The sequence below is a fragment of the Eublepharis macularius genome, chromosome 13 (genome assembly GCF_028583425.1).
Source record: "Eublepharis macularius isolate TG4126 chromosome 13, MPM_Emac_v1.0, whole genome shotgun sequence".
NCBI classification, from domain to species: domain Eukaryota; kingdom Metazoa; phylum Chordata; class Lepidosauria; order Squamata; family Eublepharidae; genus Eublepharis; species Eublepharis macularius.
Window position 1 is genome coordinate 62,444,937 of NC_072802.1, and position 16,304 is coordinate 62,461,240.

General features: G+C 45.7%; 1 protein-coding gene across 1 annotated transcript in view; it reads left to right on the forward strand.

The window, feature by feature from the left end:
- Positions 1-16,304, forward strand: part of GALNT9 (polypeptide N-acetylgalactosaminyltransferase 9) — a 246,630-nt gene that overhangs the window by 112,624 nt on the left and 117,702 nt on the right. The window contains exon 5 of the mRNA XM_054996830.1: positions 11,794-11,991. Within this exon, the coding sequence (XP_054852805.1) occupies positions 11,794-11,991 (198 nt within the window). The remainder of the gene's footprint in view (positions 1-11,793; positions 11,992-16,304) is intronic.

Genomic DNA, 16,304 nt, shown 5'->3' on the forward strand with positions numbered 1-16,304 from the left:
ATTTCAGGCTGCTGTTGGTGAAGGATAGGAAAAATCATGCTCTTTGTGCACACAGAAATGCCTAGTCTGGATCTGTGTCTGTGTCACAAAATCCTCAAGAGCCAGTTTGGTGTAGTGGTTAAGAGTGGCAGGACTCTAATCTGGAGAGCCAGGGTTGATTCCCCACTCCTCCACTTGAAGCCAGCTGGGTGACCTTGGGTCAGTCACAGCTCTCTCAGAGCTCTCTCAGCACCACCCACCTCATAATAACATACTTTGTAAACCAGTCTGAGTGGGTGTTAAATTGTCCTGAAGGGCAGTATATAAATTGAATGTTATGTTAAGTTAATGTTATTCAAGGAGATCAGAAAGGCTGGCTTGTCTCTGAATCTTACAGGTGTACTTCTCTATGCAATTATTTCTAAACATCCATGGGTAAATGGCCACGTGGAGACACGTAATGTGGAATCTGTTAGAGCCAAGCTACAAGTGACGAATTACACTTGCCTGACAAGTGAACAGACTCACATGTATTCCTCCCTGTTCACTTGCCATTCACTTGTGTTCCACTTGATCAAGTGGAGAGCAAGTGAATGGCAAGTGAGCAGGGAGGAATACACGTGAGTCTGTTCACTTGTCAGGCAAGTGTCATTCGTCACTTGTAGCTTGGCTCTTAGTGTGCAGATATGCTAAGCAATCATTTCCCTCATGAGGCAACCCTTTTTTGGAGTTGCTACCAATCTTATGATGGGCAAACACACTTTCCTCCTCAAGTTCACCCCACCCCCGCCACCCCCAAATCATTGATTGGCAACCTTTAATGTTAAATACTTGAAAGCAAATCCAGGCAGGAACAAGTACAAAGAAGGAATTCCATAGATGTTGTGCCACAACAAACATAATCAACATCATCATAATGGTGATGAAGATGATAACAAGAACAATTACATTGCACTTATATACCACTCTTCTGAACAGATTAGCACCACACAGAATGGTTTACAAAGTCAATGTCATTATTATCCCCACAAAGAGACACCCTGTGAGGTGGGTGGGGCTGAGAGAGCACTGAGAGAGCTGTGACTGACCCCAGGTCATTCAGCTGGCTTCAAGCAAAGGAGTGGGGAATCAAACCTGGCTCTCCGTATTAGAATCCTGCCGCTCTTAACCCCTACACCAAACTGGCTCTCACTCACTCACTTAAAACAAGACCTCTGTTGAAGAGTTTAAGAGATTAAGAGAAGATCTCTGTTGAAAATCTTAGCAGAACCAGGTAAGCTTATTAGAGAAGTAGGTGATCCTTCACGCCTTCTGGCCCAAACTGTTGAAAGGTAAGAACTTTGAAATGTGCTAAGAAATGAATTGGAAGTCTGAGTCCTCTTAGAATTGGCATGTGGTAACCTCAGTGATCTTGGTATTCTCTCAACTGGGTTCAAGAGCATCTGAGGTTCTGCAAAATACTTCAGGAGCATCTGAGGTTCTGCAACATACTTCAGGTGCATGTGTATAGAGAAGCATGACTACAGTTTACTCAGCCTTGCTTTTGCCCTTTCATTTTCTCCATTTCCACCTCCCCCCTTCAGCGATCCATTACCTCATCCCTGCCATTGCCAGTTATTTAGGATCTCTTTGTTTGGCTTAATGGACTCCATCTTTCAGTTGCCAAAATTTGTAGGGGCATTACTTAGTTGGATTAAGAGAGACAGCATCTCGCACGTGCCAGAGGGGCCTTTTCCAAACCACAGGGCAGCCTGGAAAGATGCCAGCAAAGCGACTTCAAGTATTCCTGTACCTAAACAATCTAAAGTGTTCACTGAAGCGTCCTCATTACTTTTCAGCCATGCAGAAAAGACCGATTCGTATTTGGCAGTTGAACAGCTGATCTTTGACTCTGCGGCAGGCATGCTCTGTCGCATTCCCTCGGCTCTGGCTGGCGGGCCATGTGACTAGGCCTCAAAGGACACCCAAGGAACATGGAGAGACGTTAGGTAGAACAGATGGGAAGATTTCTCTCTTCTGATGTGAGAAGACGTCCACATATATTTTGTTTAGACTTTAGTTTCAGCAGATGCAATATGTTTCCAAATGAGGAGATGATACTCCTTCTGTAAGATTGCACAATAAAATATCCGGTGATAATGAAATAGCCTGCTTTAAGCCCGAAACTGCTCACATTTTTGTTTATGCCTTTCCATCATTTATCATCTGCCTTTCTTGTTGAGCCTCAAGGTGAATTATAGAATTATAAAAACAATGCAAAGAAGACTAGTATAATACGTGCAGTAGACAATGGAATAAACTGGATTATACCATTAGGTGATAAACAATGCAATACAATTGGGTTGCCCCATTAGAGAAGACAAATGCAATAAACAATGCAGTAGGAGGTGGAAATAGAAGACAAAAAAGAAAACTTCCCCCCTTGAAGTTTAAACAGAACTGCAACTCTGTTTCTAATTTTAGGTGAGACATCCAGTTTTGTTTTACTCTCCTGAACCAATCTGTTTTATACATTCTGTAAAATGGTAGATGTATATGAATAGCCCTGTCAAACACTTGGAAATGTTACCACCATTTGTGACATGCTCATAAAATTCCTCTCCTAGCTATGTACACCATGAAATGCTTCCCAGAGCAAAGCTATAAGTGACTTTCTTCATGTGGAGAACACTTGATTTTTCTCGCAAGGTTACCTGGGAAGTGAAGTCCGAGTGGTCCTTCCCCTCTCTGTTAGAATCGCTGCCTGAAGAGCCACAAGAGGGCTTCGTTTGGGGGCGGGCAGCTGCTACTTTCTCCCAAGGTGTCCTGCAGGCTGCCTGCTCCTGGGGAGCTGCTCTGGAAGCGGCAGCATCGGTGAAGCTTCAGCTGCAGCGACAGCGGAAGAATCTGCAGCAAATCCTTCCACTTTCACTGCGGCTGAAGCCTCACTGACGCGGCCACTTTCTCCAGAGCAGCTCCCTGGGAGCAGGCAGCCCGCAGGACGCCTTGGGAGAAAGTAGCAGCTGCCCGCCCCCAAACGAAGCCCTCTTGTGGCTCTTCAGGCAGCGATTCTAACAGAGAGGGGAAGGACCACTTGGACTTCACTTCCCAGGTAACCTTGCGAGAAAAATCTAATGTTCACCACGTGAAGAAAGTCACTTGTAGTCACACTCCCCTCTGTCCCTCACCCTGCTCCACAAAGACGACCTTATCTTTCTGAAGTGGATCTTCAAATATCTTTCCTGTAAATTACTCTTCCCAGTCTTTCAGTCATGATTTCTGGCTAAGGCGGATGGGAATTGTAGTCTTTGTGGCTTCATAAACCGAACCAGGCATTTCCATCAACCCCAGAAATCTTGGAGCTACTATGATGACGAAATCTGTCAACAGTGGAGCTGCAGATACTCTCACAATACTACTCAATTTTTAGTTGAATCAGGACTTGGGGGCTACAGTTTGTCAGGATAAGTACTAGGAAAGCCCGCAGAAGAAAGCAGGATGCGAGCTAAAGGCCAGACCGGAGAAGCAATTCCGGGATAGATTTGCTCCCAAACAACTCAGACTCTGGTGACAGCCCTTGAAAGAGAAAAGGCTGCCAAGTTGAGTCCTCAGGCACAGCAGTGCCTTTCCCGGCACCTGGACATGTTGGGAATTGAACCTGGGGCCTCCTGCATGCAAAACTGGTACTCTATCACTGAGCCACAAGCCTTTCAATGGCAACTCATTAAGCCACTGGTCTTCGTAGCTCTCTTCCGCCTGCAGCTCTCTAAGGTCTGACGCCAATATCCTGCTTCCCCAGGTTCTTTATCTGGAGATGCCAAGGCCTGAATGTAGGACATGCAAAACCATAGCTTCTCCTTGAAAAATCGGGAAGCTGCTTTATGTCAATCAGATTGTCAGTCAATTTAGCCCGGTATTGGCCGTTTCACATATCTTACCTGCTGCCGGAACATCTCGCAAAACACCCAGAAGACAGTGTCTTCTTGCGTGAAATCACACCAGGACGATGCGATTTCATGCAAAACACCTGGAAGACAGCGTCCTCTCGCACAAAATTGCGCCAGGAAGACGCTGTCATTCGAGAGTTTTGTGTGAAATCACGTCTTCCTGGCGCGATTTCATGCAAGAAGACTCTGTCTTCCGGGTGTTTTGTGTGATGTTCCGGTGGCAGGTAAGACGTGTGAAAATGGCCATTATCTACATTAACTGACTCTCTGGCGTCTCAGGCAAAGGAAGCGTTCTCCCAAGTTAAAGTCAAAGTCAAGAGCAGCACGTGGGGCACAGCGAACCCAGGAAACAATCAGAGAACAAGCAGAATCCATTCATCCCTGCTATATGCAGTTAAATGTACATGAATGCTGCTCAAAGGGAGACTGTCTCGTTTTAAGGTCTAAAGGAGAGATGCTCGGCGTGCTTCCAACCAAGCATCTTCTGCAAGATACATTAAGGTGCCTGTGGGGAGCTCCCATGAAGCAGACGACCATCAAAATGGGTGAGCAACCACGAACGGCCACACTCAGGGCTCCAAGGAAATGCTGCAAGCTCACAGCAGTGTTTTCTGATCTCCTTCAGAGAGCTAATTCGCAATGGAAAAGATGACGGGCCATTAGGCTAATAAGAGAACGTATGAAGATGCTGTTTAATGGCGTCTGCCCTTAGCCTGAAAAATCCACCACTTCACTATTCAAGTAGGAAGAGGAACTGAAAAGAAGAAGAAGACAAAGAAGAAGATGAAGAAGAAGAATTGGACCAAGCCAATGACATGGACTCCAGCAGTCCTAATTTAGCCATAATCTTTTTTTTTTTAAGCTGAACACTATTTCCTAAGGAAAGTCGTAATTTTTGTGCCAAGGGTTGATTGTTTATTGCATGTTTCCATGGTGAGTAAGCACCCTAACTATGTCCTCCTAGACCTGTTACCGGTTAAGCATGTTCGAGATGTGGCTGTTCACCATCATTTTCAAGGCCTTCCTGCCCAAAAAGCAAGTAAAGCTGTCGCCTAGGGAACGAGCCTTTAAGGAGTGTCTCCAAATTAGTTGGGAAGTGAATTTCTTTTTGCTCCTTAAAATATTGATATAATAATATGCTCTCTCTTATAAACTAAAGTGTTCAGGTGTCAGCTACTGAGTGGTTTACCCTGTACGGTATAATTGTGGTGGGATTAATGAAACCGGGGAAAAAAATTAAAAATCTATTTTTATTTTTACATTGTTAATGTAAAATACCAAGTATATAAAGGGAACAGTTCATTCTACGCTTCTAATTTTCCTCTATATTGTGTGGGTGTGCCAAGGTCAGTTCAGCTAAGGTTCTAAAAAAACACTTGGGCATTCCCTGAGTTCTTTTTTTAAAAATTGGAGGTGGTGAGATTATTTCCATGCTTTCTCTTCCTTCAAAGTAGGTGCTACCTGGGCTTTTTTTCTGGGAGAAGAGGTGGTGGAACTCAGTGGGTTGCCCTGAGAAAATGGTCACACGGCTGGTGGCCCCGCCCCCTGATCTCCAGACAGAGGGGAGTTTAGATTGCCCTCCACACCGCTCTGAGGCACGGAGGGCAATCTAAACTCCCCTCTGTCTGGAGATCAGGGGGCGGGGCCACCAGCCATGTGACCATTTTCAAGAGGTTCTGGAACTCCGTTCCACCGCGTTCCAGCTAAAAAAAAGCCCTGGGTGCTACAATTGGTCCAAAATTTGGCATCCGTGTACATGTGACCCTAATTCTTAGCTTGTGGCCTAGGGTGCCCATTTATTTCTGTGTTCTACCTCTACCCATAGTCCACTCTGCAAGGGTCTGAATAGCCACAGCAAAAGAGAGTCCCCGGACCACCTCTCTGCTCCTCCGAATATTTCTCACCTCTCCAAAGAACGGGAGAGTACACATACTCAACCAAGTCCTGCCATCCCATCCCCTTAACAGCCTGCCCTCTCACGTACTGGTAGAGTGCTTTAAAAGGGGGGAGACATGGGGGGCCGGGTTCTAGAACCAAGGGAAGAGGAGTGGAAACCAAGAGCGAATTTGTGTTTGAAAGGAAGGGATTCTTTACTCGTGTACTTGAAAGGACTGCCTAAGTTTGAACTCAGAGGCAACTTATTTCTGAATTCTGAATGTGTTGGTGGTAGACTTCAGTTTATCAGAGGTGATGGAAATGCAGTCTGCACGTGCCCAGGAATATCATTGTATTCCTGTTCTCTGGAGACAGAAGCATGGAGAGCTTGCTTATGAAAAGAAATGGGCAGAGCAGTACAAAAAAAATGATTAGTACGTGTACAGAGTAGTTGAAAAGGAAATGTGGGGAGGGAATTCGGATGCATTTCCTATGGAGAGAAACTGCAAACAGAAAAAGATGATTTTAAGATAATCTGGAATGGTTTCAACATTTATTTAATGGAATTTCCAGAATGTAGCTCTTTTAAAAATATTCTTTAATTGGATGGAGACCCTTATCTGAAATTTGACTAAAGTATTGAAGAGTTATACTGCAGGATATTATCATTCCAAAATGGATTTAATGAATCTATCTTAAATTATAGCCAAATTGGATGGAAGCTGCCTCCTTCTCCCTTTTTCCCCTTGTGTTTCGCTTTATCTTCTTGTGGCTATTTGTTGTTGTATAAAAGATAAAACAATAAACAAAAATTAAAAAGAAACTGCAAACAGAAGCGAGAATCGGTCTGAAATTTGACAACATGGTAGCGTAGGATGCCCATTTGCTTCTGCATTCCCTTTGAGGAGATGATTTTACCACTGAAGCTCTTCATAAGCTGGGAACCTTCATACCTTAGATACTGCGCTTCCCCAGATACACCCATAAAGAACCTCTGGTTGTCATTCCAAGTTTTGTTGTATCAGGAAAGACTCTTTCCACCAAAGGAAAGTGCCTCCACTTGTGTAGCAGATCTGTAGGGCCCAGCTTGCAATGCATGATTTATGTATATTAGAGCTGTGTTATAATCATCTATGCTATGCTATACTAGGTACAGGTAAAGGTGCAAGCACCGAGTCATTGCTGACCCACAGGGGGACGTCGCATCACAACCGTTTCTTGGCAGACTTTTGTATTGGGGTGGTTTGCCATTGCTTTCCTCAGTCATCCACACTTTACCCTCAGGAAACTGGGGACTCATTTTACCGACCTCGGAAGGATGGAAGGCTGAGTCAACCTTGAGCTGGCTACCTGAACCCGGCTTCCACCGGGATTGAACTCAGGTCATGAGCAGAGCTTGGGCTGCAGTACTGCAGCTTACCACTCTGCGCCACGGGGCTCTGTACTGTACTGTACTGTACTGGTAATAATGATGTTGATGATAATGATACAAATGTTTATCCACTGTGTTCAACCCTCCTCCTCCCAAAAGAACAAACATTCAGGATGCACCAACAATGAACCTAAAGAATAAGCCGGCAACTTCCATTTTGTAACACTGGCCATTTCCACACACATTGAATAATGCACTTTCAAAGCACTTTGGCAATCCTTTGGAAGTGGATTTTTTGTTCCACACATGGAAAAACAGTTCCAAATGTTCACTAAAGAGTATTGAAAGTGGATTATCCAACGTGTGTGGAAGCAGCCACTGGCTGTGTGTATTGGAACAGCATGTTATGGACTGAATCCTGGCAAAAGTTGGAAATGTCCCTATTTTCAGCTGTGTCAGAATCTCAGAGCAAGGTAAATCACCTTGCCACGCACCGGAGTGTTACAAACTGGACAAGTTCCTATTTGGAGCACGTAACTTTCAGACTTTTTCGGTGCTGCCAAGGCTTCGCCGGCACGTCTGTTTTAGCACTCTGCTTCAGATCGAAAATAAAGCAGCAACATGATCTCATTCTTTTTGCAAACTCAAGGGACTCTTCCTTCGCTGTTTCGTACCTGTGAAATTTCACACTTCGGAGTGCCAATGGAGCGGGAATAGAAGTGTTCAAACAGTTATCATTGCAAAGAATTGGACTCGAGGTTTTTTTTTAATCTGTAGGAACTCTCACAGTGATCCTACGCACCCCTCTAAAACTCCGAGAGATTTCCTGAAGTGGTGTGGGCAGTAGGAGACTCGGGTCAAAAATTCAGGAGAATCTTGGGTAGGATAATGGGGAATAGATCAGGAGACATATCAGCATATCACCAAAGCTATCAATTCTAGATTTTCTCCTAAAGGGGCATGAACGTGCCCCCCTCCCATTCCCCCAAGCAATAGGAAGCACTGGGCCACCTGTTACAAGGCTTATTTCCTTGTGATGAAGAGAACATATGGCGTTTCTGAACTCTTTAAAATTTACAAGTATTCATACTGAGTGGGAGGGTCCAGGCAAGTATGGATAAACAGTTCTAATTTTTAAAATGGCATCAGTTCCCCAGATACACACCAGCTTGTCTTCAAAGCCTTTCTCTACAAGACTCTTTCTTGCTTGGCTCCATAATTCAGATTCCCTCCCACCCCTTCATGGGCTACATTACAGCTTCTTCCATCATCCTAAATTCACTACGTGGGGAAGGGGGGTACCACAAAAGTTGGCAGATAGCAGCCACCAGCCATCAAAGGTCCTTCAGCTTACCTTTTCAGCTATCCAACTGTGCAAATATTGAACAAAGACAGATCATATCAATCTGTCTTATACTATGGCAGACTCTTTTCGTCTATCAAGGTCAGTACTATTGTCTACACCACCAGCCAAGGCACTGCCAGTCAATGTAGATAACACTGACCTTGATAGACCAAGGGTGTGACTTGGTATAAGTCAGCTTCACGGCTCAGTTATTCTCTCTCAGCCCAATCTAAGACCTGAATACTCTGGAGAAGTGGGCAGCTGTGAATAGGATGCAATTCAACAAAGACAAGTGCATAGTATTACATCTGGGCCACAAAAATGGGAAGCACAAATACTGGATGGGGGATACACTTCTGGGCAGTAGTATATGTGAAAGGGATCTTGGGGTAAGAGTGGACTGTAAACTAAATATGAGCAGTCAGTGTGAAGCGGTGGCAAAAAAGGCTAATACAATCTTGGGTTGTATCAAAGGGGCCATAGCGTTGAAATCACAGGAGGTCATAGTCCCTCTCTATACTGCCTTGGTTAGGCCGCACCTGGAGTATTGTGTGCAGTTCTGGAGGCCTCACTTCAAAAAGGATGTGGACAAAATCGAGAGGGTGAAGAGGAGAGCGACGAGGATGATCAGGGGTCTGGAGACTGAGCCCTACGAGGAAAGGCTGAGGGCCTTGGGAATGTTTAGTTTGGAGAAGAAGAGGTTGAGGGGGAACATGATTGCTCTCTTTAAGTATTTGAAAGGCTGTCATTTGGAGGAGGGCAGGGAGCTGTTCCAGTTGGCAGCAGAGGGTAGGACCTGAAACAATGGGCTTAAATTACATGCACAAGGGTACCGGCTAGATATTAGGAAAACCTTTTTCACAGTCAGAGTAGTTCAAAAGTGGAATCAGCTGCCTAGGGAGGTGGTGAGCTCCCCCTCACTGGCAGTTTTCAAGAAGAGGCTGAATGAATACTTGTCAGAGATGCTTTAGGCTGATCCTGCACTGGGCAGGGGGTTGGACTACATGGTCTGTAGGGCCCCTTCCAACTCTATGATTCTACCTTACTGTGAGCATAAAACCTAGGGGGGATCATATATGCCAGCTGGAGCTCCTTAGAGGAAGGGCAGATTTTTTTTTGAAAAAGTGTTAAAAAGGATTATTGAATGTGAAATGCTTTTGAATTCTTAGTAAAAAAACATGGTAAGGAAACCAAGGTGGTGTTACGGCAGTGACGTACCCATCCCTCTCAAAGCAATCGCTCCTACCAAGGTGCTCATCATGAATAACAAGATTCTCCTTTCTACAATGACAAGACACCACCACCACTCCCATGCTCATCCCCCAGGTAGTTGTCACTTGGCAAGCAGTCATCCCATGGTGACTCCCCACTCCCAGTAAGTAACTAACCAATCACAACCCTCCAAGCCTTTCTCTTTCAGGGAAAAAAAATCTAACAGTATGTCATTAACGAAATCTACATCTGTCACTTGGTATTCCAAGCTCTTTGACTTTCCAGGCAGGGAGCAGAGCTACAGAGCGTCTGCTTGTGCCTCCCTCCTGCAGGGAGCATCCTTGAAGATTATTAATACTGGAGTAAATGGAGAGAGACGCACATGGGCTATCCGCAGAGCTAGAAGCAACGACAAAGCCGGTGCCGAAGCCGTTACCCTTCTGCGTTTCCATAGATGCCTGCAGCGTGGCAAGCAGTTTTGCTTCAGAAACGGCAAGGAAACTTGGCCGTGTTTGCAAAATGGAGCTTTCCTTTCTTGGAGAATATCCAGGCCTACCACCCCCGCCCCCCACTCCCTCTTCATCCTTCAAAGGCGGAGAGTATCATCCCTCTCTTCTTGTCAAACGACTACAAGCTGTTTGTGCTGAGTTGCCAGCCTCATTCTTCAGATGGTGTGTGAGCAAGTTTCAGGGTCTACTAATCTCCTACTAGTCTAGAGATCCAAAATCTGAGCAGATGTCCCCTCCCCGAAACACAACATCAGGAATGCAAAATTGGAAATTATCTCATTTATAGAATATAGAACAGAATAGGGATATACCTCATCAGCCCAGTTTCAAACCAGAAACAATGGCATTGGAACCTATCTTCCTTAGTCCCTGCATCTCAGGAGCAGAGGGGGGTGTAGGCATTGTATTCTTTTTTTTTGTCCTCTTCCTTTGTCCCTTTTTTCACTGTATTTCCTTTTCTGTTTTTAATAAAATAAAATTTTAAAAAGAAGCAGAAGCAGAGGGGGGGGGGTCGCTGTTGTACTCTCCGCTGCACTACAGCGCCACCGGTAAAGGTGGTGGAAGGGTGTATTGCGGTTTACGGCCCAACTGGCATCAGGTGATGTGAGGAGCCAATAAGGAGCCATTAAGGATCTGGACGTATGAATCTAGCCTGGCTCTTTGGATTCTGTGACTTGATGTTCTCATGCTGCCTGAGCAGCAGGCAGACAGTTGTGCCGTGGGGGAGAGAGAGGATGAGCCTCTTCCACGCTATTAAATGTATTGTTATTATTTTTAATTACTTTATTGATAATTCGCTTTTCTCACTGAGACGAATCTGATTTTTGACATGAATAGATTTTCCCTCCTACCATTCTTTTACGGTTGTGGACTTTCATTTGGTCTGGCATTCTGGTTTAACTAAAGCCAAGGTAGTAAAGGAATCGTGGGGAAGTTTTGCTTTGCAGATGACGTATTTAGGTTCTTTAGAATACTCACTGCATGCACTTGCCTGCCACCTCAGGAATCCCCCTCAACTGCTCCGTAAAGGTTTCTGTCCAAGGGTGGTTGTCCCACTCCTGTACTTACCTACTTCAGAAGAGCCTCTGGCAGAAAACAGCTTCACTTGAACTTGGAACTTGGGAAACAGTTTCTCCAAGGCACTACTAAACCAGACAGCCCGGACAGGAGATTTGGGGAAAGGAGGAAGGGTAGGGCCATACTCAGAGGTGTGCCAGCTGCAATCGGGCCTAGTATCTTCCAGCCTTGTGATGGAGACTGCCCTCAAGTCATAGCTGACTTATGGTGACCCCTGGTGGGGTTTTCATGGCAACAGACTAACAGAGGTGGTTTGCTATTGCCTGCCTCTGCAACCCTGGTCGTCCTTGGAGGTCTCCCATCCAATTACTAACCAAGGCCAACCCTGCTTAAGTTCTGTGCTGACGAAGACAGGTTCACCTGGGCTATCCAGATCAGGGCATCCTCCAGCCTCAGCCTCTGAGAATTAATTGCAGAATTGCTTATTGCCCCAGCCCTGAGTTCTTTCTGCCTGCTTCTCTCTTTCCCCCATTTAACACTCTTTTGTTTTCTTCACAGGGTGGAGCCTGCTCTTACACGAATCAAGGAGGACAGGAAACGCATCATCCTCCCGGCTATTGACAACATCAAGTACAACACTTTTGAGGTGCAGCAGTATGCCAATGCGGCTCATGGCTACAACTGGGGACTGTGGTGCATGTACATCATCCCACCTCAAGACTGGCTGGACAAGGGGGATGAATCGGCCCCCATCAGGTGACTCTCTGCCATTGTTCATCTCTCTTGCTTTCTTGAGCAGCAGCAAGCCAGACCTCTGCTGCATCTAGTTCAATGTGGTCTACTCCGGCCGGCAGCAGCTTGGCACAGTCTCCAGTATAAAAAGGTCTTTCCTGACACTTGATAGCTAATATCCATTGGACAGCCAAACTAAATTTTCCAATAGCACGATGGAACTTTCCTGCCTCCCTCCTCCCACTGCAGCCCACTGATCAACACAAAATTCTGCTCCTGGAGGACAGGGGACCCCACATAATGACATAAGAGGGAAGTCTGCAGCAGGGAGAGGGAATTGGTCAAAAATGGCTAATTTAGGCTGTTTCCACACACTCTTATAGGGATGGCCCACTCAAGGAACACTGGCGGCTGTTCCTCAGGAATCCAGATGTCTCCATTTTCAAAACGTTTGCGTGCTGTTTGGCTTCTGTTTTTTTGGCACCTTTTCTGGGAACGCACTTTCCACCGACCCAGAAAAGGTACCAAAAAATGGAAGCCAAACAGCCTGCAACCATTTTGAAAATGGAGACGTCTAAATTCCTAGAGAAAAGCTGACAGCATTCCGTGAGTGGGCCATTCCCGTAAGAGCGTGTGGAAACGGCCTTAGTCCGGATCCCACCTTTTCACTGAAGAAATGCCGGGGGTTGAACCTTCTGCACAGAATGCAAGTATGTTGCCTCTGAGTCAGACTTATCTCTTAAGTAAATCGGTCCATCTAGTTCAGTATTGTCAACTCTAACTGGTAGCAGCTTCCCACCACTTTCACATCTTCTACCGGAGATCCCTGTGATGGAATTTGGAGCCTTCAATAGACAAAGCATGTTAGATGAATATATGGAACTGCCTTATACCAAATCATACCCTTGGTCCATCAAGGTCAGTATTGTCTACTCAGACTGGCAGTGGCTCTCTGGGATCTCAGGCCTCGGGGTCTTTCATATTACCTACCACCTCTTTTAACTGGAGATGCTGAGGATTGAACCTGGGACCCTCCGTTTGCTAAGCACATGTTCTTCTGCTGAGTCACTGGCCCCTCCCTGATTCCAGTGATTTCAGACTTATGCATTGGTATGCAACATTGTGCCAGGGTCTAAAGAATGTTTTGCAAAATTAAGCTTTCATTTGGATGCATGCACCATGTTATGATCCTTTGAGAAGAAGGCCTTTCGCCATTTTGATCTCTCTGTCTTGACACATCAGGTCCTATTGCTGAGCACTGATTGGCTAGGGGAAAGGGTGGGTTGGCCACCGAAAGGTACTATTGGGCCACTTTGCAGATGGAAAGAGGAGGATGGCTGCCCGTTCAGCAAGCTGACTGAAAAAGCATATATGTATTTTTCGAAGTGGACGAGTGCAGTGTGCCTGCAATTTCAGTCTAGAAAAACAATACTGTGCTGCAGTATGAAAGCTAGCAGATAGGACGTGATCAATGGCTCAGTCATTTGGGCAGGTCTTCCCAAGAGTAATTGGCAGAGCAGCCTATGCTGAGTGATGAGTTGTTCAGTTAGGGGCCTGAGGCAGCAGTGATATGGGGCCAGATGGGGTTTTATTGACTCCTAAATCTGCTGGTCTAATGTCTGCAGTACACCTAATGGCCACAGGCTGTGGTGGCACTGCAGAGCACGAGAAATCAAAGTGAGAGTCCAGTTTTCTCAACCTGCAAGCTATTACGTTAATACAGAGAGTAAGAGGACTGGGGTCAGCTGCTGTCGTCTACTGTCCCAGCACAAGTATCAGAAGTCTGGGGAATGCTAGCAGGTTCCCAAAGATGCAATACGATGTTGCTGCTGCTGAGAACCTGACATAGGCCATTTTCCCACGTCCTTAAAGGAACGGCACACTAACAGAATGCTGGCAGCGTCTCCATTTGCAAAACGGATGTGGGACATTTAGCTTCTGTTTTTTCAGCACCTTTTCTGGGACCACAGAAAGTGTGTTCCCCAAACAGGTGCCAAAAAACCAGAAGCCAGACGATCCACAACTATTTTGCAAATGGAGATGTATGAGTTCATGAGGAAAAGCCACCAACATTCGATGAGCGGGCCGTCCCTTTAAGGGCATGTGGAAGCAGGCATAGTGGACAATACCTGACTTGTATTCTAAGAGTTCAATTCCTGGAACTAAAGCTGGAGGTCCAAAGTTGAACTCTAGTCTAGCAGACATCCTTCCCCATTTACAGGGCCAATTATATATTGATGCCATGCCTATACACAAGACATGGTATTCATGCATCAGAACATCTAGGATTTGTTCTCAGTTTGGTACATATTTCATATTTACCAGGGCTTTTTTTCAGTGGGAATGTGGTGGAATGGAGTTCCGGCACCTTAAAAATGATCACATGGCCAGTGGCCCCCTGATCTCCAGACAGAGGGGAGTTTAGATTGCCCTCCGCACTGCTCAGCGGTGCGGAGAGCAATCTAAACTCTCCTCTGTCTAGAGATCAGGGGGCGGGGCCACTGGCCATGTGACCATTTTCGCAGAGGGCAATTTAAACTTTAAAAAACTCCCCCCTTGTTCCAGCTGACCCAAAGTGACATCATTGTGTGGTCCTGAGTTCCACCATTGAATTCAACCACCTCTTTTCCCAGAAAAAAAAAGCCCTGGTAATTACCATGTGCAAGCGTGAGTCACTCAGCATTCAGTATCCTGAGGTTCTCTTTTTTTAAAAAAAGAACAATCATATTTCTAGTCCCTAGGACTGAAAAGAAGCAGTATAGTTTCAAAGGAGGAGGAGAGCCAAGTACGTTTCTGGGGTTCAGGAGATCCCTCAGGATTGTAAAAGTTAAAAGGAATCCCTGATGCCAGCTTTCCTAATGGACATGGAGCAATCCTCGCCCTGATCTACTCCTTTAGTTGGAACTTGCAAATGTGGCGTTCTTATGAGAAATCCCTTGTAGGAGCTGAGAAGCTTATAGGGAGAAATAGCCCACTCACGCACCGACTTTCCACTCTTTTCATCAGTTGATTTTTTCCCCTCCCTGACCAATTAAACTTACATCCCTTGCAATCTTGTACCGGCTGCTAAAGGTCTAGTTCTGTCCAAGGTCCAAACTTATGTGTTAGGTACATGATCTTGACTTTGTTTTTTTAACCGAAATGCAATTGCGGTGAGTGGGGTTGTGGATTTCTTTGGATAAATGCCAGGAGGCTACGTAACCCTTCTCCCTTGCAGTGTATCCTTGACCAAAAGAGTCCCTTCTCTGTTGCCAATTCCCCTATAGGGGAAGAAAATCCATGGAGTTAATAGTTACTAGTAGGGCTTTTTTTCAGCGGGAACGTGGTGGAATGGAGTTTCAGCACCTCTTGAAAATGGTCACATGGCCGATGGCCCCACCCCCTGATCTCCAGACAGAGGGGAGTTTAGATTGCCCTGCACACAGGAGCGCGGAGGGCAATCTAAACTCCTCTCTGTCTGGAGATCAGGGGGCAGGGCCACCAGCCATGTGACCACTTTCGTCTAGAGTGATTTAAACTTTAAAAAACTCCCCCCTTGTTCCAGCTGACCCAAAGTGATGTCATTGTGCGGTCCTGAGTTCCACCACCTCTTTTCCCAGAAAAAAGCCCTGGTTACTTGGATACAATTTGATTGGGGAAATGCTACAAGGGGGGAAGGTTAATTTAAAAACTCCCCTTTTGCCACTCCTCTGAAAAAAGCAGAAGCCTCGCTGATTGTATTTCCACGAAAATAACCTTGGGAGACCCAATAGTGAAGTGACCCTATAAGACCTAGACTGGCCCTTAGTTGGAGCTGGTGGATATTCTTTCTGCAATCTTCCTTGCTGTTTCCACCTCCCCTCCCCTCCAGCTTCGAAGGTTCATAAAGGATGCAAATTACTCTTAGCCTTACATTTCCTCTTATCACAGCCAAACAGAGGGATACGGCGACATTCACTTTATTTATCACAGAGCGGCGAGTGCCCGTTATCACAGACCTCCTGCTCTTTGTGAATCTGCAGTATGCAAGCAGGTAATTGCTTAGGAAATCTTAATGCTCCTTGATAAACGTAGCTTGCATGACATTTTCCCTTTTCAAAGTGCTGCTCTTCCCCCCACCCCCATTGTCATTCTATACATTTGGTCATTGGGAATGTTTTATTTGGGGGCTGGATCCAGCAATCTGTCAACTGATCTCTCCCCAACCTTCCCCCTCTCCAACAACAGCCATTTCTGACCCTAAGACCCACATGGAGACTTGCTCAGGAGATGGGCTGCAGCGTGGAGAGTGGATAAAATCATCTTCCTGCTTCTTCTCTGAGCAGTTCTGCAACAGAATTAGGCTGGAGTTAGAGCAG